The sequence below is a fragment of the Sebastes umbrosus genome, chromosome 10 (genome assembly GCF_015220745.1).
Source record: "Sebastes umbrosus isolate fSebUmb1 chromosome 10, fSebUmb1.pri, whole genome shotgun sequence".
NCBI lineage: Eukaryota > Metazoa > Chordata > Actinopteri > Perciformes > Sebastidae > Sebastes > Sebastes umbrosus.
In genome coordinates, this window is record NC_051278.1 from 7193696 (window position 1) to 7215099 (window position 21404).

Genomic DNA, 21404 nt, shown 5'->3' on the forward strand with positions numbered 1-21404 from the left:
AGAGAGAGAGAGAGAGAGAGAGAGAGAGATACACACACACACATACACAAACACAAACCGCCCTCCAATAGTGTAGGATACACTGTAGGTGTGACTTGTTCTGCCCTAACGGGTTCAACAACACAAGAGACTTTGGAAAATGTCACTTAATGAGAAGAGGTCTAATTAGCCAGATTAACTGAAAACACCTGTCGTCAGAGGCGTTAAGCATTAAGGTAAGCACTGGACCAATGGATTCTGTTTTACAGTTTTTATGAATCTTAAGTTTAGATTAATATCTTCAATTTGGAACCTGAGTGATGTTTTCTTTAACAAAAGATTCTTCTACAGTGTGATGTGTGTAGAGCTGTGTGTAAAGCCCCCTGAGGCATATTTGTGATTTATGATGTTGGGCTATATAGATAAAATTGACTTGACTTGTGTGGTTGTTTAGCAGCAGACTGGTGCCATTTCCACAAGATTTGAAGGGCTGTGTGCATTGGCTCATTCCCTCCAAGCATTTACTTTGTCCTTGTTGACAGAATCACCAAAATACCTGAATTACACCTCATTTGATTGAAACACTGAGCTGAGCAAAGAATTACCTGACCAAATGACAACGCATGTATCAATATCAGAATAACACTTAACTGGTGAAGCACTGTTTATAGTGGTTGTACCACCGGTGCAAAAAAAGAGCCCCCATTGTTTTTTGTTTTTTCAGATTTATTCCAAAAATAGTAGGCTACTTACTGTATGGTTTTGTCAGTAACTGCCCTGCAAACTTCAGAGATGCAGCAGACATTATAAAGCTGAGTTGTACTCTTTATGACCAGTAAACTGACTGATGTGTAAAATCTGTTTCCCTTTACTACTTAATTTCCACTAATTTACAGATTATAAACACTTCTGTTTGTGTTTACATGCTCATGACAGTTGTGAAGTCATAATGTGTAGGCTACAGCAGATATAATGTAAGAGTTTACACATGTCAATTTCTGTAATACCAAACCACTAAGATTTGCCCGTACCTTAACTTGCATAATCCTGAATAACACTGGACCATTCTGCAGTGCATGTTTATTTACAAGAAGTTATCAATGAGCAATGAGTTATTGCCTCTGAATATTTTAAGTGACATGAATAGAGTTTATACTTTTCCATGTGTTTATAACATATTGTGTATTCATCCAAAATGTCTGGTTACACCAGAGCAACTCAGTTATATTTACCAGATGATCTTGCATAAATATATACATAACTCATACCGATCATGTAAAAGGTCCCTTTCTAGACAGTTCCCTATAAGTAGATGGATTTAAAAATAGTTAATCTTTGGATTTCTTGCTAAAATGGTATTGGTATTGTTATTTTACTCTGTAAACCAACCACTTTACACTGTCAACCTACCATCAGGTCCAGTATGGCTGCCAGTATCCCAGGAGTAATAGCGATAGTGTTTTTCTACCTGCTGATCCTTGGAGTCGGCATCTGGGCTTCTTTCAAGTCCAAGAAGGAAAGGAACAAATCTCCGGGTGACACTATGGAGATGGCCCTGCTGGGAAACCGAAGCATCAATAAAGTTGTGGGGATCTTCACCACGGCAGGTGAATTGACATTATATCGTATTTGCAGTAAGAAATGATGTCTCAGGGAATATCTTAGTAAAAGTCATTGCACTATTTTTCCGTCACTTCAGACTTCCCTCTAAAGCCTCTACCCCCAAATTATCATTATGATATTTGGCAAAAAGTTATCTGGGCTTACTTAAAATAATACAACATTTTGTATGTTTTAATCAAAATTTGCAGTCCAAAAGATATGCTTACCTGTACAAATCTCAACAGAGCTTGCACAACCTGATCTCATGGGAAGGCGTATAAAGAACATTTCACGCCACTGTGTTAACGTTGTGAAATGACTTTTCACGTGTCATATAACGGCACGTTGTTACAGTGAAATGGTCGCGGTTATGTTTAGGCAACAAAACTTTGGTAACGGCCGCTTTGGTAAAACCACTTAGTTATATTTAGGAAAAACATCATGGTTGGGCTTAAAATACATAAGTGAACAATGTAACATAAGTACGGAAAACACGTCACACACTTCACTAACGTAAGTTCAAAACAACTCTGGGACAAGAACATCGGTCTCCCGGTTAACAGTCCTGTGTTTGTTGGACCCATCCACCTCCACTCCTCCCCACAATAAGCAATGTTTGTGTGTGTTTGTATGTTGGTTCATGTTTCAGCTACGTGGATTGGCGGAGGCTTCATTGTTGGATTGGCAGAATTTGTGTACCACCCCTCTATGGGCCTAATCTGGGCTTCCAGCTACATTATAGGAGATGCAATGTCTTTGATTATTGGTAAGTCTGTTTACGTGTTGAATATCTGAGTAGATGTGTAGATATAATAGACATTTGATTTGTTTCGCCAGGCAAAACAAATGATGAAGTTATATAATTAAAACATTGTTGTGTTGCCTCCTGACCCCCTGCATAAGCCACTTCATGAGACGGTGGCCAAGAACTGGTCTATAGCCAAAACCCTCATGGCAGGAAGAAATGGCTGCTGCATACACTTTAATAGTGGCATGAGACAGCTCTCTATCCATCAGACATTATAAAAAGGAGAGAATAGACCTGACTGCACAGGACAGGGGATCTAGCCTCCTTTCCTTGCAGCAGCGTTGGAACCCTAACCACTATGCCTTGTAACATGCAGTGGTGGATCCCGCTCGTTCCGCTTGGACTGTCTGTACAAGTTGTACAGACAGTCCAGTCCTCCTCAACCTGTCCCTCTCAGGAACCAAGCCTGGAGAAGATGGCCAATAGTGGGCATTGTGCCTATTGCCCCCACCTCCTAAGACAGAGCCCCCAGAACTGGAACTGGATAGTCCAGGGCTGGGCCACCAACATCTGAGTCAGTTCTGTGTACCATGGCGCCGGGCGAAGACCTAGTGCTATCAGAAAGACTGACAACTGCTCCCGCCTTACTCTGTCCAGTAGGGGAGGGTTGAGATGGAGCCACGGAAAGGCTTAAAGCAGCTTCCTTGGCCATGGCACGCTTGTAAATGCGTCCAACCCCAGGGGTGGGTCCTCCTGCCGTGCCAGGGAGAACCATAGTGAGCAGTGGGTGTTGCAACGGCTGGCAAACAGATCCACTTCCGCTCTCCCTAACCAGAACCAAATCTGATTCACCACCTCCGGGTGAAGCCTCCATTCGTCTGGCAGACAAATGAGGTCGGCCCCCTTGTTCTCCAGTCCCGGAATGTGGAGAGCCTTCAGAGACAACAGGTACTCTGAGGCCCACAACCACAGGTTCTCTGCCGACCCCAACAGATCAGCGGACCGAACTCCGCCCTGTCTGTTGATTTAAACCACAAATCTGCAAATCTCAGTTGACAAATGCGTGCGATTGAGGAGAATATTACCCATAGAGTCCAGTAGAGGGCGGAACCCGTGTGAGTTAGAACATCCTCTGATTCTTGCCCCTTTTTTTATGACGACAGTCTACTGATTTTGTTAATGACATTTGCTGATTATATGGCAGAGCTTGATAACGGTATAAGTTAAATTAGTAGGAAAGTAATGTTAAAAAAAAAAAAAAATGTGAATGAAATAGTAGCATTCGTGACTTACTGAAAAATTGTCTTTGTCTCATTATTTAGGTGGTCTTTTCTTTGCTGGGCCAATGAGAGAAAGAAAATACGTGACCATGATGGATCCTTTCCATATCAGGTATGGAAAAGTACCAATGGCTGTTTTTTCTCTGGCCACAATTGTGACTGACATTTTGTGTGTGACAGTAACACTATCTGGTTTAGGTATGTATGCCATCACATTATAAATAATATAACTGATTATTAAACTTAAAAATGCAGTGTGTGCATGTCTTGCACATATAAACAATCTATGTTTCTTGAGTATGCAAGGACACACACATGCACACAGTTTTGGCAAACAATCTAAACTTGCTCCCCAAAAGAGGATTTTTATTAGTAATTAATGTTATTTAGTACATTAATACTGTTAGTATACGTATAAGGGCAGAAGTTTTACCTATGTAGTCATATTGGCAAGATATGGACTTTTTGCCAGACACCTCCAAAGAAAAGATGTCTCTGTTTTCATTGGCATGGAATATTTTGCAGATATATTCAAAATGAAAGGTATTTTCTAATACATGACAGACAAATGTACAACACATGGCAAGGATATTTAGAAATGACTGTAATTTGTATGACCATGGTTGCCATCTGTGAATCCACAGGTGGAACCATGAGTGTGAGTCTGGATTTACCATTCGCCATATGCATCTGGATCTCTGCTGCTGTGGCTATTATCTACACACTAATGGGAGGTCTCTACTCTGTGGCCTACACGGATGTTGTACAGCTTGCCCTCATGTTTATCAGCTTGGTAAGTTTGCTCAAGCCCTGGCGAGCAGTTTTATGGTGTCACTACTCTCATAAGGCAAGCATGCAATAGACACACACTGAGGGGATGTTCAGCACGATTACCAAACAGGTATCAGCATGCGACAGGGTTGTTGCTTCTTTGGCCACAAAAGCTAAAATACCAAATGTCTGCCTCCCAGAAATAATGTTAATATATTTTTAATTTTTTTCCTAATTAGGTTTTAAGGGAAACGTAATTACTGCCTTAATTATGTTTGTTGGCCATATTTTTTAGGTTTAAGCAGCAAAAGAAAGATCTGAGTTTTGGTTAAATATTAAAAAAACGTAAACACATCCGGTATTTTGCTTCAAATCTGTGTCAACCTTTTCCAAATCATTTAAAGAACAGGATGAGTACCTGTGGAAAATGCTAGACTGAAAACAGTCATATTTTTTTATTGCTGACAAATGATGTGGTCCTGCCAAAACAGGCACCAGATCACTCTTATGTACTGTTCTGGAGGGCAAGTGATATATGTCAATATTATGTTGCTTGCCTCTGCAGTGGTTCTGTGTCCCCTTTGTCCTGATGAACCCGTTCTCCTTGGACATCACTCAGACAGCCCTGAACAACACTTTACAGGCTCCCTGGATGGGTACACTAGAAACAGACAAAGCCTGGATATGGGTTGACAATTTGTTTCTTTTGGTAAGTGGAAGATAAAATCGTTGTTCATGAAATATGTAGTGCCAATCCAAACCCTTAGCCTTATCCAATTTCTTATTCAGAGGGGTGGTATTTCAGGTCTCACTTTGGAAAATGGTTTGGATTTTTAAGTGGGACGTTAAATTGACAATGCTTTTCTTTGAAGACTCTGGGTTGCCTGGGCTATCAGGAGTTCCATCAGAGGAGTTTGTCTGCCTGTTCCTCAGCCGCAGCTAAGATCAACTGTTTTGTTGCTGCTGCAATTGTTCTTATTTTTGCAATTCCTCCTGTCCTGATTGGAGCAGTGGCTGCATCAACAGGTGATTTATTCATAATCTAATAGTTTAATACATTTAATGCATCATTTAAACTGTTAATGCATGAAACTTCCCTTTAACCACTTTATCTGTCTCAAAATGTGTACTGTGTGTCTATCTGTCCATGCTTTAGACTGGAACCTTACTTCTTATGGTTCTCCATCTCCATTTGAACGTGGGGAGGCAACATTTGTAATGCCCATTAGCTTGCACCACCTCACTCCAACCTATGTCTCCATCATCGGTATCGGATGTATCGCTGCTGCCGTGATGTCATCGACTGATTCTGCCTTGCTGGCTGCAGCTTCCATCTTCACCTCCAACATCTATAAGAGCATCCTGCGGACCCAGGTCACAACCTTAAAACTGTTTTCATAATCTGCTTCTTGAGAAATAGCTATGAGCTGCCTAAACTTCCCCACCACCACTGAGAAGCCCACTCTTCAGGTCCACACTGATTTTAATAACTATTAGCTTCCCCACACTTGCAATATCAAACCAATGTAGCTTTGTGTAAAATACAGGCTTTCACAGGCATCATAGGAGCTGACACATTCTAACCTATATGCCAAGCTCAAAAGGGTATAGCGCTTATGTAAATTAGTGACTGGTGGAAAAAGTTTGACATTAACTGCAACTATACTGGAAAAGATATTTGTATCAGAACACCAAGGCTGAGAAAAATAACAATGATTACTGGATTTAAAATCTAGAGTTGCCAGAGAACATGACTAAAAGGGGATGCCCATGTCACTCTGGTACCGTAATGTAGGTATGTAACTAGGGTCGGGCGATACATTGAATAAAGTCGATGTATCGCGGCTTGTCCCACGCGTGGTGTGTAAAATGACTATGTCGCGAACATCGACTACAAATTGTCAGGTAATGTTTTTAAGCCACCCCGTCGGCATGAGACTCGTTTTGGCATTTCCTTCTCTCTCCTATGGCTCCCTCTCACGAACAAACCCACATACGTCACAGACTCCGCCCCCATCCAGACCACTCTCCTGGGCGAGTGTGTGAGACGTATTCGGCCAGGGTGTTTTTGTATTTGGAGGGAAGCAGCGGAGAGAGAAGGAGCCCGGAGAAAGCGGAAGAACTGAAGCGGCAAAGCGAGTACGGTAGCAAGAACACGACCACAGCAACCAGAACCAGCCCAGAAGCACATGACTCTGGCTTCCTCGCTTTCCAAAGCAATCCCATATGAGAAAAAAAGTGCAAAATGCAAAGAAATCACGGCCGCAGTAAACAACTACATCACAACGCCGGTTAGCATAGTTGAGCTCGGATTCAAAACACTCATTAAGACACTTAATCTTACACTTAAAGTGGAGTAGACTGCAGTGCTTTGACCATAGGCTACACCTCGCGATTGGTGAGTCTTTCCACACTGCTGGGAAAATAATATTTTTTATTATCGGCAACTTATAACAGCTTACTGATAAACATAACAATAAGTTACTTTACACTTATTACATGCCATTAAAAACGGTGTGTTTGTGTGTGTGTGTGTGTGTGTTATGCATTTATCAAAATATATATAAGCATATTGGCAGATAACTATTTGGTTAAAGTCAATACTGTTGGATACTGTTTTGTTAAATTGAACTTGTGATTTCCCCCTTTTTGCATGCAAGATTAAAATTGTTCCAATAGAAACCACTAGTGAATATAAACAACGAGGTTTTAATGCAGACATATACTGCAGGGACTACACAAATCATCATATATGTGTGATTGTATGCATCAAAGGGTTAAATCCTGCATTTATGAAGTGCTTAGAGTATATTTGAAAATATTGCGATATACTTTGTGTATCGCGATATTGCCTAAAAAATATTGTGATATTATTTTTAGGTCATATCGCCCAGCCCTACATGTAACCTTCATGAGAATATTGCTCTCTTTCAGTCTTTCTGACCCTGGTGGCCAAATCACTTACAGTAATATAGCTTTAACTACACCATTCTTTTAATCACTATACAAATCACAGGATAATATAGAGCTGAGGTGAGACAAATGATAGAATACAGCCACAGGGATAATTAGCTCATCATGTCTTCTTTCTATTTCTTCTTTCCCAGGCATCAGAGAGAGAGATCCAGTGGGTGATTCGTGGCTGTGTGGTGGTAGCAGGCTTGGTCAGCACATCAATCACCAATGTCCAAACCGGCAACTTAGTGTTATGGTTTCTTAGCACACTGATAGCCTACGTTCTTATCTTTCCCCAACTGGTCTGTGTTCTCTTCTTCAACATCTCCAACGGCTATGGGGCTGTTACGGGCTGGCTGGTGGGGTTGCTGTTTAGACTGTTGTGTGGAGAGCCGTTGATTGGTCTACCGCCCATCCTCCATTTGCCAGGATGCACCCTTGAAGATGGTGTTTATGTCCAACACTCTCCAGTGAATACCATCTCCATGTTGGTCGTCTTCAGTGCCACCCTCTTGTTCTCCTACCTGTTTTCTCTGCTGATCCACAAAAACCTGCTTCCTGAGAAGTGGGATGCGTTGAACATGAAAGCCCAACAGTTGCCAAAACGACAAACACCAACACACAGTGACAAAAGCAACCATGAAGACATGTGTGACAATGCAATTTCAGAGCCTATGATGAGCACAGGGTGTTAAAGTATGACATATCTGCCCTTAGGTTACTGGGCAGAGATGTGCGGATACTATTTGTGAGTGTGTGTGTGTGTGTGTGTGTGTGTTGCTGCAAGAATGCTCATCACAGCCGATCACAGCTCATCATTTTGCCGCCCCCAAAGCGTGGGGAAATATCAAAGTTCTCTCGAGAATAATGTTTCCACCCCCCATGTCGTGTGAACTATCAGTGGCTCTTGCACTACTACAGTTATGGTTATGTTAGGTTAGGGCCCTAAAGCTTTTTGAAGATTATAAAGTTGCATGTTATAGTGACCTCAATATCTTCCAAAACAAATGTGTGTAAAATGTTGATATTTCTTATATGTTTTATACAGCTAAAACAGCCTGGGGTCAAATTGACCCCAAAGAACACCAATGCGTACAGCATGTGTACAGGACATTGAAAACATATCATCATTTTAATTTTATGTTTACCCAGTTGTCCCCATTAAATTAGAAAAAGTCATTAAATATGAAGCAAAAAAAAATGATGTCAATCATTTATTTAGAGATGTTAAACATTGAATGTGTGGATGTGTGGCGAGACTTCGAGGTGCGGGAGCTGCTGGCCATCCGCGGTGGGAAGAAAAAAAACGGTAGATGACGGGATGAGAGACAACGTAGTGTAACGTTATACAGCGTACAACAGCGCTGCTGAATGAGAGAAGCATCGGCCGATACGTTACATGGAAACACACCTTGTTAATAATAAGCCGACCACCTCATGGTACCGCCAGCTGTGAGCTGTGATCTTTTTTTAAAGTCAGGAACCTTGGCGGAGGTCTGCGCTCTCCGAGTGCCATTCTAGTTTGTACTATGATCTTGCCCAGTGTTTTTGGATACCTTTGCCTGTTTTGGACTGATTGTGTACTGAACCTTTTTGCAAGTAAAAACGTTTAATTATATTTGCTTTGTGTTGGAGTCCTGCTTTTGAGTCTTGTCTGTTGTCCCGGTGTGATAACTTTGTCCTTGTTGTAGAAGTTTTTCAGACTTCTTCCAAAAAATAGTAGGCAGCTTATTGTATGGTTTTGTTAGTGACTGCCCTGCAAATTCCAGAGATACTGTAGACATTATAAAGCTGAGTTGTACTCTTAATGATCAGTAAACTGACTGATGTGTAAAATCTGTTCCCCTTTACTACTTAATTTCCACTAACAGATTATAAACACGTCTGCTTGTGTTTACATGCTCATTACAGTTGTAAAGTCATAATGTGTAGGCTACGCTGGACCATTCTGCACAGCATTTTTAGTCACGAGAAGTCGCCATTGACAAATGATTCATTGAATATTTCATCTGAATATTTTAAGTGACATGAATAGAAAGTAATACAGGTTCATAAAGCTCAAAGGTTTGGTAGAACAATGTTTTCTCACCCTGCATTGTTATCATCTTTTGCTCCTCAGTACTTTTCCATTGTATAATTACTGACCTCTTGGTCATTTTTGTCACCAGAAATACACAGTCTTACTTTTCCATGTGTTTATAACATATTGTCTATTCATCCAAAATTTCTGGTTACACCACAGCAACTCAGTTATATTTACCAGATGATCTTACATAAATATATACATAACTCATACCGATTGTGTATAAGGTCACTTTCTTGACAGTTTCCGATAAGTAGATGGATTTAAAAATAGTTAATCTTTGAATTTCTTGCTAAAATGGTATTGGTATTGTTATTTTACTCTGTAAACCAACCAATTTACACTGTCAAGCTACCATCAGCTTCAGTATGGCTGTCAGCATCCCGGGAGTAATAGCGATGGTGTTTTTCTACCTGCTGATCTTTGTAGTCAGTATCTGGGTTTCTTTCAAGTCCAAAAAGGAAAGGAACAAATCTCCGGGTAACAGTATGGAGATGGCCCTGCTGGGAAACCAAAGCATCAGTAGAGTTGTGGGGATCTTTGACACAACAGGTGAATTCACATTATATTGTATTTGCAGTAAGAAATGATATCTCGGAGAATATCTTAGTAAAAGTTATGGCCATGAACTGGTCTCTCGCCAAAACCCTCATGGCCGGAAGAAATGGATGCTACATACACTTTAATAGTGGCATGAGACAGCTCTCTATCCATCATAATTATAAAAAGAAGAGAATAGATAGATATTTTGGAAATGTGGTGTCTCCTCTTCATGTAATTGTAGTTTGGGTTACGGTGAAACACACACACACAAACACACACACACATAGTATGTGCACCACTCTGCCCAGTAACCTAAGGGCAGATATTTCATAATTTAACACACTGTGCTCATCATAGGCTCTGAAATTTCATTGTCACACATGTCTTCATGGTTGCTTTTGTCACTGTGTGTTGGTGTTTGTCGTTTTGGCAACTGTTGGGCTTTCATGTTCAACGCATCCCACTTCTCAGGAAGCAGGTTTTTGTGGATCAGCAGAGAAAACAGGTAGGAGAACAAGAGGGTGGCACTGAAGACGACCAACATGGAGATGGTATTCACTGGAGAGTGTTGGACATAAACACCATCTTCAAGGGTGCATCCTGGCAAATGGAGGATGGGCGGTAGACCAATCAACGGCTCTCCACACAACAGTCTAAACAGCAACCCCACCAGCCAGCCCGTAACAGCCCCATAGCCGTTGGAGATGTTGAAGAAGAGAACACAGACCAGTTGAGGGAAAATAACAACGTAGGTTATCAGTGTGCTAAGAAACCATAACACTGGAATGCTGGTTTGGACATTGGTGAGTGATGTGCTGACCAAGCCTGCTACCACCACACAGCCACGAATCACCCACTGGATCTCTCTCTCTGATGCCTGGGAAAGAAGAAATAGAAAGAAGACATGATGAGCTAATTATCCCTGTGGCTGTATTCTACCATCTGTCTCACCTCAGCTCTATATTATCCTGTAATTTGTATAGTGATTAAAATAATAGTGTAGTTAAAGCTATATTACTGTAAGTGATTTGGCCACCAGGGTCAGAAAGACTAAAAGAGAGCAATATTCTCATGAAGTTGTTGGCTGACAGCTTACATGCATAACTATACATTACATCAATAGAGTGACTTGTGCATCCCATTTTTGTCATGTTTTCTGGCCACTAAATTTTAAATCAAGCTTTCATGTTGTTTTTTTCAGTCTTGGTGTTCTGATGAAAATATCGTTTCCAGTATAGTTGCAGTTAATGTCAAACTTTTTCCATCAGTCACTAATTTACATAAGTTCTATGCCATTTTAAGCTCGACATATAGGTTAGGTTTTGTCAGCTCCTGTGGTGCCTGTGAAAGCCCACATTTTACACAAAGCTGCATTGGTTTGATATTGCAAGCATTGCCAGGCTAATAATTAAAATCAGTGTGGACCTGAAGAGTGGGCTTCTCAGTGGTGGTGGGGAAGTTTAGGCAGCTCATAGCTATTTCTCAGGAAGCAGATTATGAAAACAGTTTTAAGGTTGTGACCTGGGTCCGCAGGATGCTCTTATAGATGTTGGAGGTGAAGATGGAAGCTGCAGCCAGCAAGGCAGAATCAGTCGATGACATCACGGCAGCAGCGATACATCCGATACCGATGATGGAGACATAGGTTGGAGTGAGGTGGTGCAAGGTAATGGGCATTACAAATGTTGCCTCCCCACGTTCAAATGGAGATGGAGAACCATAAGAAGTAAGGTTCCAGTCTAAAGCATGGACAGATAGACACACAGTACACATTTTGAGACAGATAAAGTGGTTGAAGGGAAGATCCATGCATTAACAGTTTAAATGATGCATTAAATGTATTAAACTATTAGATTATGAATAAATCACCTGTTGATGCAGCCACTGCTCCAATCAGGACAGGAGGAATTGCAAAAATAAGAATAATTGCAGCAGCAACAAAACAGTTGATCTTAGCTGCGGCTGAGGAACAGGCAGACAAAGTCCTCTGATGGAACTCCTGATAGCCCAGGCAACCCAGAGTCTTCAAAGAAAAGCATTGTCAATTTAACGTCCCACTTAAAAATCAAAACCATTTTCCAAAGTGAGACCTGAAATACCACCCCTCTGAATAAGAAATTGGGTAAGGCTCAGGGTTAAGGGTTTGGATTGGCACTACATATTTCATAGACAACAACTTCATCTTCCACTTACCAAAAGAAACACAGTGTCAACCCATCTCCACGCTTTGTCCCATTCTAGTGTACCCATCCAGGGAGCCTGTAAAGTGTTGTTCAGGGCTGTCTGAGTGATGTCCAAGGAGAACGGGCTCATCAGGACAAAGGGGACACAAAACCACTGCAGAGACAAGCAACATAATGTTGACATATATCACTTGCCCTCCAGAACAGTACATAAGAGCGATCTGGTGCCTCTATCTGCAGGACCACATCATTTGTCACATCATAGTTTTCCGTATAGCATTTTCCCCAGATACTCTTTAAATGAATTGAAAAAGTTGACACTGACTTGAAGCACAATACCGGATGTGTTTACGCTTTTTAATATTTAAGCAAAACCCAGATCTTTTTTTTTTGTTTTGCGTAGACCTAAAGAAAATGGACACCAAACACAATCAAGGCAGTAACTATGTTTCCCTTTAAATCTAATAAGCAAAACAAATCAGTAATATATAAACATAATTTTTAGCAGACAGACATTTTCCAATTTAGCTTCTGTGGCCAAAGAAGCAACAAAGCTCTCTCATGCTGATACCTGTTTGGTAGACGTGCTGAACATCCCTTCAGTGTGTGTCTATATCACATGCTCGCCTTATGAGAGTAGTGACACCATAAAACTGCTCTAAAACACCAGCAAAACCTGTCGCCAGGGCCTGGGCAAACCTACCAAGCTGATAAACATGATGGCAAGCTGTACGACATCTGTGTAGGCCACAGAGTAGAGACCGCCCATTAGTGTGTAGATAATAGCCACAGCAGCAGAGATCCAGATGCATATGGCGAATGGTAAATCCAGAATCACAGTCATGGTTGCACCTGTGGATTCACAGATGGCAACAGTGGTCGTACAAATTACAGTCATTTCTAAGTATCCTTGCCATGTGTTGTACATTTGTCTGTCGTGTATTAGAAAATCTCTTTCATTTTGTATATATCTGCAAAACATTCCATGCCAATGAAGTCCAAAAACAGAGACATCTTTCATGTCTGGCAAAAGATCCAAATCTTGCCAATAGGGCTACATACTGTGGGTAAAACCTCTGCCCTTATGTACCCAACAGTATTAATGTACTAAATAACATTAATGTACTAATACAAATCCTCTTTTGGGGAGCAAGGTTAGATTGTGTGCAAAGGCTGTGTGCGTGTGTGTGTGCGTGTATGTGTGTGTGTTTGTTCTGGTACAGCTATCTTTGTGAGGACCAATTTGAGTTTTAGACCTTCAGTGTGAGGACATTTTTGGAAAGTGAGAACATTGTGGCAGGTCCTCACCTTCGGACAGACCTTTAAAGGCCTGTTTGAGGGTTTAAACTTGGTTTTAAGGTCCAGGTTAGAATTAGGTTTAGGTTAGGGTTAGGGTAAGGGTTGGGGTCAGGCATTTAGTTGTGATGGTTAAGGTTAGTGTAAGGGGCTAGGGAATACATTATGTCAATGAGTCCTCACAAAGATAGAAATGCACTGCTGTGTGTGTGTGTGTGTGTGTGTCATTGCATACTCAAGAAACATAGATTTTTTTATAGGTGCAAGACATGTACAATTTTTAAATTTAATAATCAGTTATCTTATTTATAATGTAATGGCATACATACCTAAACCAATCAGTGTTGAAGTCACCCACAAAATGTTAGTCACCAGTGTGGCCAGAGAAAAAACAGCCATTGGTACTTTTCCATACTTGATCTGGAAAGGATCCATCATGGTCACGTATTTTGTTTCTCTCATCGGCCCAGCAAAGAAAAGACCACCTAAATAATCAGACAAGGACAATTTTTCAGTAAGTCACGAATGCTACTATTTCATTCACAGCTGTTTTTGTTTTTGAACATTACTTAATTACTAATTTAACTGGTTCTGTTATCAAGATCTGCCATATATTCAGTAAATGTCAATAACACAACCAGTAGACTGTCGTCATAAAAACAGAGCAAGAATCAGAGGATGTTCAAACTCACAGTGGCTCCGCCCTCTACTGGACTCTATGGGTAATACTCTCCTCCAATCACATGCACGCGTTTGTCCACTGAGATTTGCATCAACGTATCCGGCCAATCAGGACGTGCCGACCAAATACTTGCGTTACCAGAGTATATAAGGCGGCACCCAGCTCTGGCATCCATTTCTTCCATTTATTTTGATCGACAATTGCCCACTGACTGCTCCATCTCCACAGATGGAGTTGTCGCTACAAGAACCTCACCAGTACCCGATCAGCTTCACGATGCCTCCTAATATATCTACACATCTACTCAGATATTCAACACTTAAACAGACTTACCAATAATCAAAGACATTACTTCTCCTATAATGTAGCTGGAAGCCCAGATTAGGCCCATGGAGGGGTTGTACACCATTTCTGCCAATCCAACAATGAAGCCTCCTCCAATCCACGTAGCTGAAACATGAACCAACATACAAACACACACGCACATTGCTTATTGTGGGGAGGAGTGGAGGTGGATGGGTCCAACAAACACAGGACTTTTAACCGGAAGACTGGGGTTACTAACTTACTTTAGTGAAGTGTGTGATGTGTTTTCCGTACTTATGTTACATTGTTTACATATGTATTTTAAGCCCAACCATGATGTTTTTCCTAAATATAACTAAGTGGTTTTACCGAAGCGGCCGTTACCAAAGTTTTGTTGCCTAAACATAACCGCGACCATTTCACTGTAACAACCTGGCGTTATATGACACGGGAAAAGCCATTTCACAACGTTAACCCAGCGGCGTGGGGAGGTAGAGGGAGGTCTGAAGTGACGGGAAAAAACAGTGCCAAAACTTAAAAGATATTCCCAGAGACATAATTTCTTACTGCAAATACAATATAATGAGAATTCACCTGCCGTGGTGAAGATCCCCACAACTTTATTGATGCTTCGGTTTCCCAGCAGGGCCATCTCCATACTGTCCCCCGGAGATTTGTTCCTTTCCTTCTTGGACTTGAAAGAAGCCCAGATGCCGACTCCAAGGATCAGCAGGTAGAAAAACACCATCGCTATTACCCCTGGGATACTGACAGCCATACTGGACCTGATGGTAGGTTGACAGTGTAAAGTGGTTGATTAACAGAGTCAAATAACAATACCAATACCATTTTAGCAAGAAATCCAAAGATTAACTATTTTTAAATCCATCTACTTATCGGGAACTGTCTAGAAGGTGACCTTTTACATGATCGGTATGAGTTATGTATATATTTATGCAAGATCATCTGGTAAATATAACTGGGTTGCTGTGGTGTAAGCAGAAATTCTGGATGAATACACAATATGTTATAAACACATGGAAAAGTAAGACTTTTTTTCTGGTGACAAAAACAACGTGAAGTCAGTAATCACATAAAGGGAAAGTACTGAGGAGCAAGAGATGATAACAATGCAAGGTGACAAAACATCGTCCTACCACACCTCTTCGCTATGAACATTATGACCCTATATTCCTTTCTATTCATGTCACTTAAAATATTCAGAGGCAATGAATCATTTGTCAATGACGACTTCTCATAAATAAAAATGCACTGCAGAATGGTCCAGTGTTATTCAGGATTATGCAAGTTAAGGTACGGGCAAATCTTAGTGGTTTGCTATTACAGAAATTGACATGGTAAACTCTTACATTATATCTGCTGTAGCCTACACATTATGACTTCACAACTGTCATGAGCATGTAAACACAAACAGAAGTGTTTATAATCTGTAAATTAGTGGAAGTAAGTAGTAAAGGGGAACAGATTTTACACATCAGTCAGTTTACTGGTCATAAAGAGTACAACTCAACTTTATAATGTCTGTTGCATCTCTGAAGTTTGCAGGGCAATACTGACAAAACCATACAGTAAGTAGCCTACTATTTTTGGAATAAGTCTGAAGAAACAAAAAACAATGGGGGCTCTTTTTTTTGCACCGGTGGTACAACCACTATAAACAGTGCTTCACCAGTTAAGTGTTATTCTGATATTGACACATGCGTTGTCATTTGGTCAGGTAATTCTTTGCCCAGCTCAGTGTTTCAATCAAATGAGATGTAATTCAGGTATTTTGGTGATTCTGTCAACAAGGACAAAGTAAATGCTTAAAGGGAGTGAACCAATGCACACAGCCCTTCAAATCACGTTAAAACGGCACCAGTCTGCTGCTAAACAACCACACAAGTCAAATCAATTTTATCTATATAGCACAATATCATAAATCACAATTTCACCTCAGGGGGCTTTACACACAGCTCTACACACATCACACTGTAGAAGAATCTTTTGTTAAAGAAAACATCACTCAGGTTCCAAATTGAAGATATTAATCTAAACTTAAGTTTCATAAAAACTGTGGTTGTTGTTGCTACACACAGTATCCACACCTTTCTGCCCAGTAAGCTAAGGGTAGAGACTTTATACGTGTGTTTGAGATCACCAAAAGGAAAAAAAGAAAGAAAATATTCACTCAACTCCAACCTGGACTCTATCTACCTAGACAGCATGAGATGTGTTAAGGCTGACGAGTCTACTGCTCTAAAACTGGATCTGGTTAATAGTCAGCCGCCGTATCTGTGTTCATTTCCAAAGCAACTGAGAAAAACTGTAAAACAGAATGTCCATTGGTCCAGTGCTTACCTTAAAGCTGCAGTGCGTAGAAGTCCGGAAAACGCAAAATCCTGCATCCCCTCGAGCTGCTCTCTCCTCTCTCTCCTCTCTCCGCTCTCCCCTCTCTGTCCGAAGCCCCTCCCCCCACACGAGAACGGGCATATGCACGCGCTTCATACGTGCTCGCTACATCTGAGGAGGCTACCGCAGCGAGCTACACATTACCTTCTAAGGACATCAACAGTTACCATGGTAACATCATCTTCTAAGGACATCAACAGTTACCATGGTAACATCATCTTCTAAGGACATCAACAGTTACCATGGTAACATCATCTTCTAAGGACATCAACAGTTACCATGGTAACATCATCTTCTAACAACATCAACAGTTACCATGGTAACATCATCTTCTAAGGACATCAACAGTTACCATGGTAACATCATCTTCTAACGACATCAACAGTTACCATGGCTGAGTCACAGGTGAGAAAAATACTTTGTCACAGACCACATTTAGCTACCACGGACAACTTTGAACATATGAACGAACAACAAACAGTATTTATGCTTAGTGTAAAATAACGCTGGAGACCGACGTCAACAAAAGCTAAAGTATTGTAAGACTTTGCTGCATTTGAAGTGTTTCGTTTATAGACCGAATAAAAGCAATTGTTTATTTTCTAGACGAAATGACGAGCTAAACTTTAGAAACAACGTAGCCCAATGTTTTATTCAATCTATAGCATAGCTAGCTGGCTAACGTTAGCCAACGGCCAGTTGCTTCTTCAAGTTTCAGTAACGCTATCTTTCTAACTTTACTGTTTTTTAGTCTGTATAGATAACTTTACACATCTGGAAATAAATAAAACCATGACCATGTTATTCATAATGGAAATGGTAATTTTACATTTGTTACATATCTATTACTAACAGAGCACCGTCGAGTCAGATCCTGACTATGTCCTGGAGCAGCCAGCTACGAATGGACGAGGAAGAGGAAGAGGGCGAGGAAGAGGGCGAGCTAGTGGACGTGGACGTGGACGTGGCAGAGGGTCTGGCCGGGGGAGAGGACAGAGTCAGCTTGAAGACCCTCTGGCTGAAGATGACTTCAGCAGAGTACAACAACTACAAGCTCGACAGATATCAGATGAACAGGTATCTCAAAATATAACATGTCCATACTTTATATCCACATTATGATCATTATTGTTTATTCATAAATAAAGTAATACTTTTTCCCTGATCTACTGTCTTTCTAGGCCAGAATTCAGTGTTTGAGCCTGCAGCAGTGTCAGGAGCTTCTGGGGAGATGTCTGTTGAGGGATCCCAGCCTCATATTTGATCTAATGGTCAGCGCTCCTCCACCAGGTCCTCCTGGCCAGGACCCCAATCAACCTGAGGTGTGTCTGCATGAGGTGCAGGGAAATGCCCACTGACGTGGAAAGGAAGTGCTATGGCCAGCCACCACAGAACTGCATTTCCCTGCTACCTCATGTGGACCTCTACATCCTCCATGAGGGTGTCCTTCGCCTGGCCAGGAGGATCTGGAACGACATTAGGGCTCAGCAGGACGTACCCAATCCCGGAGAGGACAACAGACAGTTCCGGTATGCTGCTTACCGGTAGTTTGTTGTGTGGCAGTATGGAGCCTTGGGGCGGGGTAGCAGAACTGTAATTCCCAGCTGTTGTGTGTGGAGGATTAGGGACAGATATCCTGACCCCCACCACCAATATGTGGGCTTTATCCCACACAGGCTCTGAAACAACCCCCCCCCCCCCACCTCTCCTGTGTGATGTGATATTTTTGTAGAGTATTTACATTTTACTTATTGTTATTCTTGCCATTGTTTTTGTAAAAATAAATCCATTGAAGGATGACCACCTGCTTTTTTTGTTCACGACTGCCAGTGTCAATACCATGCAGTAAAGAAATTCAGCTCACTTGGGTAACACTTTTATTACATTCAAAAATATAGATGACAATCCCAAACATTCATAACACACCACAAAAAAAGTTTAAAAAAAGGTAAATTAAAAAATAAGTACACCATCTTTCAGTGGGGCTAGGCCTATAGAACATGTCTGACCCCTGGTCAGTATTTTTGAGTGGTGGCCATAGTAGGGGTGTAGGTGGGATCGACTCAGGTGAGGTGTCGCAGGGGTCACGTCTTCTCCTATGGTCGGCTGCTCACTTAGGTAGTCCTTGGCCCTGCGAATGAACAAAGAATAGCATGTTAGAATTTTGAAATCAGTTGTTTAGTTTTGACTATAACGTCACACATATAGGCCATATATATAGGCTATAATATTTTTTAAAAGGCTGCTGTAATGCATATATAATAACTTATTTAGCATGCAACTCTATGCTGGTCTTTTGTTGGTTGAGAAGTTTCTTACTCTGCCTCTCATGCTATAGTACCATATTATTTCAATGACAATATGTCAATGCGTCTCTTTTTGTGTGTCAATGCGTGATGTCTTTACATTATCATAAATGATACCTTTCATATAACATCATCTTCATCTCCATTATCGGTACTGGATGTGTAGCTGCCGCCGTGATGTCATCTGTTGACTCACTTTTGCTTTCTTCAGCTTCTGTCTTCACCTCCAACATCTACAAGAACATCCTGAGGCCTCAGGTGAAAAAACTGCATGTGTTCCTTCAATTTGCTACATCACAACAAAGACAGCTGGATAAAATAATGTTTGCTTTTGTGAAGTTGTGATGTTTATTTCCAAAGAAAGGGAATAGAGTAAAACATACTAAATGGAATAAAGTGGCAGGATGGAGAAACTAACTAAGAAGAAGAGTGAATAAGATAAGAAAGCAGTGAGAAGGGAATTTGAAAGCAGAACAGTCTCAATTATTTGTTGTTTACCTGTTCTTCTTCCTCTCTTTTCTCCTCTTCAGGCATCAGACAGAGAGATTCAGTGGGTGATCCGTGCTTCTGTGTTGGTAGTGGGCGTGGTTGGTACATCACTCACCAACCTGAAAAACAGCATCTTACTGTTCTGGTTCATTGCTGCTGAAGTGGCCTACATCATAATTTTCCCTCAACTGGTCTGCGTCCTCTTCTTCAACATCTCTAACGGTTACGGGGCTGTTATGGGCTTCCTGGTGGGATTGGTGTTAAGACTGCTCAGTGGAGACCCATCACTAGGGTTAGCACCAGTCATACACTTCCCAGGATGCACTCTTGAAGACGGTGTTTATGTCCAGTACTCTCCAGTTAAGACCATCTCCATGCTGTCTGCCATCGCTGCCATCTTGTTGTTCTCCTACCTGGCTTCTGTGCTCTTCAACAAAGGACTGCTTCCTGAGAAGTGGGATGTGTTCAAAGTGAAAGCCCAGAACTCACCTCAACCACTGACACCAAGAGATGGTGCCACAGAACATAATAAGAATGAGGAATTGAACAGAAACAACTCTCAGACCGAGACATCAGAGCCAATGATTAGCACTAGCTGTTAGCGTTCCAGTGTGTACAGCGGTATCTTGTTTACTTGAAGCATTATAGACTAGTAAATACTAGTAAATAGATCAAATTACATCACTTTGGAGATTTCTGCATCCAGAACATGAATGGATCATGATCATGGTGCCCATAAGTTGCTCACCAGCACATAAGCCTTAAAGGATTCTTCTTTTTCTGATTGGCTCTTACCTTGTGTGTAAACATGTCAATCTATTTAATAAAAAAAATCATGAAGCAAAGATACAGATGTCTGTTTTTTGTAAATAAAAATAAATAAAAAAGATTCTAGCAGTATTGCAGTTGGTCCCTGGGACAAATTGTGATCCCAATTCAGTGTGTTGTGTAGATTATGTTGTTCTAGTGTTGTGATATTAGAAAAATTACAACAATAAACCGTATATATATATCCTTCCATCCATTATCTGTTACCGCTTATCCCATTCAGGGTCGCGGGGTATATGTGTATATTTATATATATAACTGACTAACTGAGGGTTCTCCTCCTTGTTTTCTTTTATATTATATTTTCTTCTTCTTCTTGCATCCATATGGCGGTTGCTGTTGCTTTTGGCTGGTATGAAAAATGCATTAGGCGCGTATATAAAATGCAAATAAACATTCTGGATAGGTCACTATTTGATATGCTCTTGGTGTCATGGTCTGGCTGTGCCAGAACATTGAACTTTTTCTGTTTGTTATAAGTTAAGATTGTCTTATGTTTCTCCTTTGGGTTTATTAGTTCTGTTAATGTGATTTTGGTTTGTGTTGGATTTGGTTTCATTTATATTCTCTCATTCCAGTGTTTCCTGTTTTATTTTGTAATTCTCTCCTCCTGTGTCTTGTCTGGTTTTACTTCCTACCTTTGTTTGTTTTCCGTCTTTGTTGATTTTCTGCCCCGCTCTGATTTGTTCCACCTGTGTTTAATCACCCTCTTGTATTTAAGCCTGTGTGTTCCCCTCTGTCTTTGTCAGTTCGCTTGTCGCTCCAGCCTTGTCTACCTTGTCCCGTTTTGCTCGTCGCTCCTGCCCTTGATCCTAGTGTTCCTAGTGTCCTCTGGTTGGTAATTTTGGTTTTGTTCTCAGTTTGGTTTTTGTGTTTCTTGGATTTATTCTTTTGTACTTTGTTCCCCTCCCTGCATTTTTGGTTTTTGATGCCTGTTAGTT

The 21404-nt window shown here is 41.0% G+C and overlaps 3 protein-coding genes across 5 annotated transcripts; 2 read left to right on the forward strand and 1 right to left on the reverse strand.

The window, feature by feature from the left end:
* The first annotated feature begins 122 nt into the window (after positions 1-122).
* Positions 123-20681, forward strand: LOC119495871 (high-affinity choline transporter 1-like). The gene is made up of 9 exons (XM_037782767.1): positions 123-215; positions 1396-1586; positions 2231-2347; positions 3652-3807; positions 4254-4402; positions 4946-5089; positions 5253-5406; positions 5537-5754; positions 19677-20681. The coding sequence occupies exons 2-9, from the start codon at positions 1403-1405 to the stop codon at positions 20235-20237; spliced, it is 1683 nt and encodes a 560-aa protein (XP_037638695.1). The 5' UTR covers positions 123-215; positions 1396-1402; the 3' UTR covers positions 20238-20681.
* On the reverse strand, positions 9263-16772 carry LOC119495868 (high-affinity choline transporter 1-like). Of its 3 annotated transcripts, none has more exons than XM_037782762.1 (9): positions 16646-16772; positions 15023-15213; positions 14456-14572; positions 13770-13925; positions 12848-12996; positions 12155-12298; positions 11831-11984; positions 11483-11700; positions 9263-10838 (listed from the first exon to the last, which is right to left on the reverse strand). In XM_037782762.1, the coding sequence occupies exons 1-9, from the start codon at positions 16654-16656 to the stop codon at positions 10296-10298; spliced, it is 1683 nt and encodes a 560-aa protein (XP_037638690.1). In that variant the 5' UTR covers positions 16657-16772; the 3' UTR covers positions 9263-10295. The 3 variants fall into 3 exon arrangements, with proteins under 3 accessions (XP_037638690.1, XP_037638691.1, XP_037638692.1); XM_037782763.1 differs by having other exon boundaries at positions 16625-16767; XM_037782764.1 differs by lacking the exon at positions 16646-16772 and adding an exon at positions 16384-16573.
* On the forward strand, positions 17203-18418 carry LOC119495870 (zinc finger CCCH domain-containing protein 4-like). Its single transcript, XM_037782766.1, has 3 exons — positions 17203-17245; positions 17696-17917; positions 18022-18418. The coding sequence occupies exons 1-3, from the start codon at positions 17231-17233 to the stop codon at positions 18196-18198; spliced, it is 414 nt and encodes a 137-aa protein (XP_037638694.1). The 5' UTR covers positions 17203-17230; the 3' UTR covers positions 18199-18418.
* Positions 20682-21404: the final 723 nt, after the last annotated feature.

Bases quoted from the DNA above. Each gene is read 5' to 3' on its own strand.
- LOC119495868 (XM_037782762.1), bottom strand. The intron at 14,573-15,022 runs GTGAATTCTCAT...TTCATGTTTCAG, and splicing joins GGGGATCTTCACCACGGCAG to CTACGTGGATTGGAGGAGGC. The intron at 12,299-12,847 runs GTAGGTTTGCCC...TTGTCTCTGCAG, and splicing joins CCATCATGTTTATCAGCTTG to TGGTTTTGTGTCCCCTTTGT.
- LOC119495871 (XM_037782767.1), top strand. From the start codon at position 1,403: ATGGCTGCCAGTATCCCAGGAGTAATAGCGATAGTGTTTTTCTACCTG. The intron at 3,808-4,253 runs GTATGTATGCCA...GTGAATCCACAG, and splicing joins AGTAACACTATCTGGTTTAG to GTGGAACCATGAGTGTGAGT. The intron at 4,403-4,945 runs GTAAGTTTGCTC...TTGCCTCTGCAG, and splicing joins CCCTCATGTTTATCAGCTTG to TGGTTCTGTGTCCCCTTTGT.
- LOC119495870 (XM_037782766.1), top strand. The intron at 17,918-18,021 runs GTATCTCAAAAT...CTGTCTTTCTAG, and splicing joins GACAGATATCAGATGAACAG to GCCAGAATTCAGTGTTTGAG.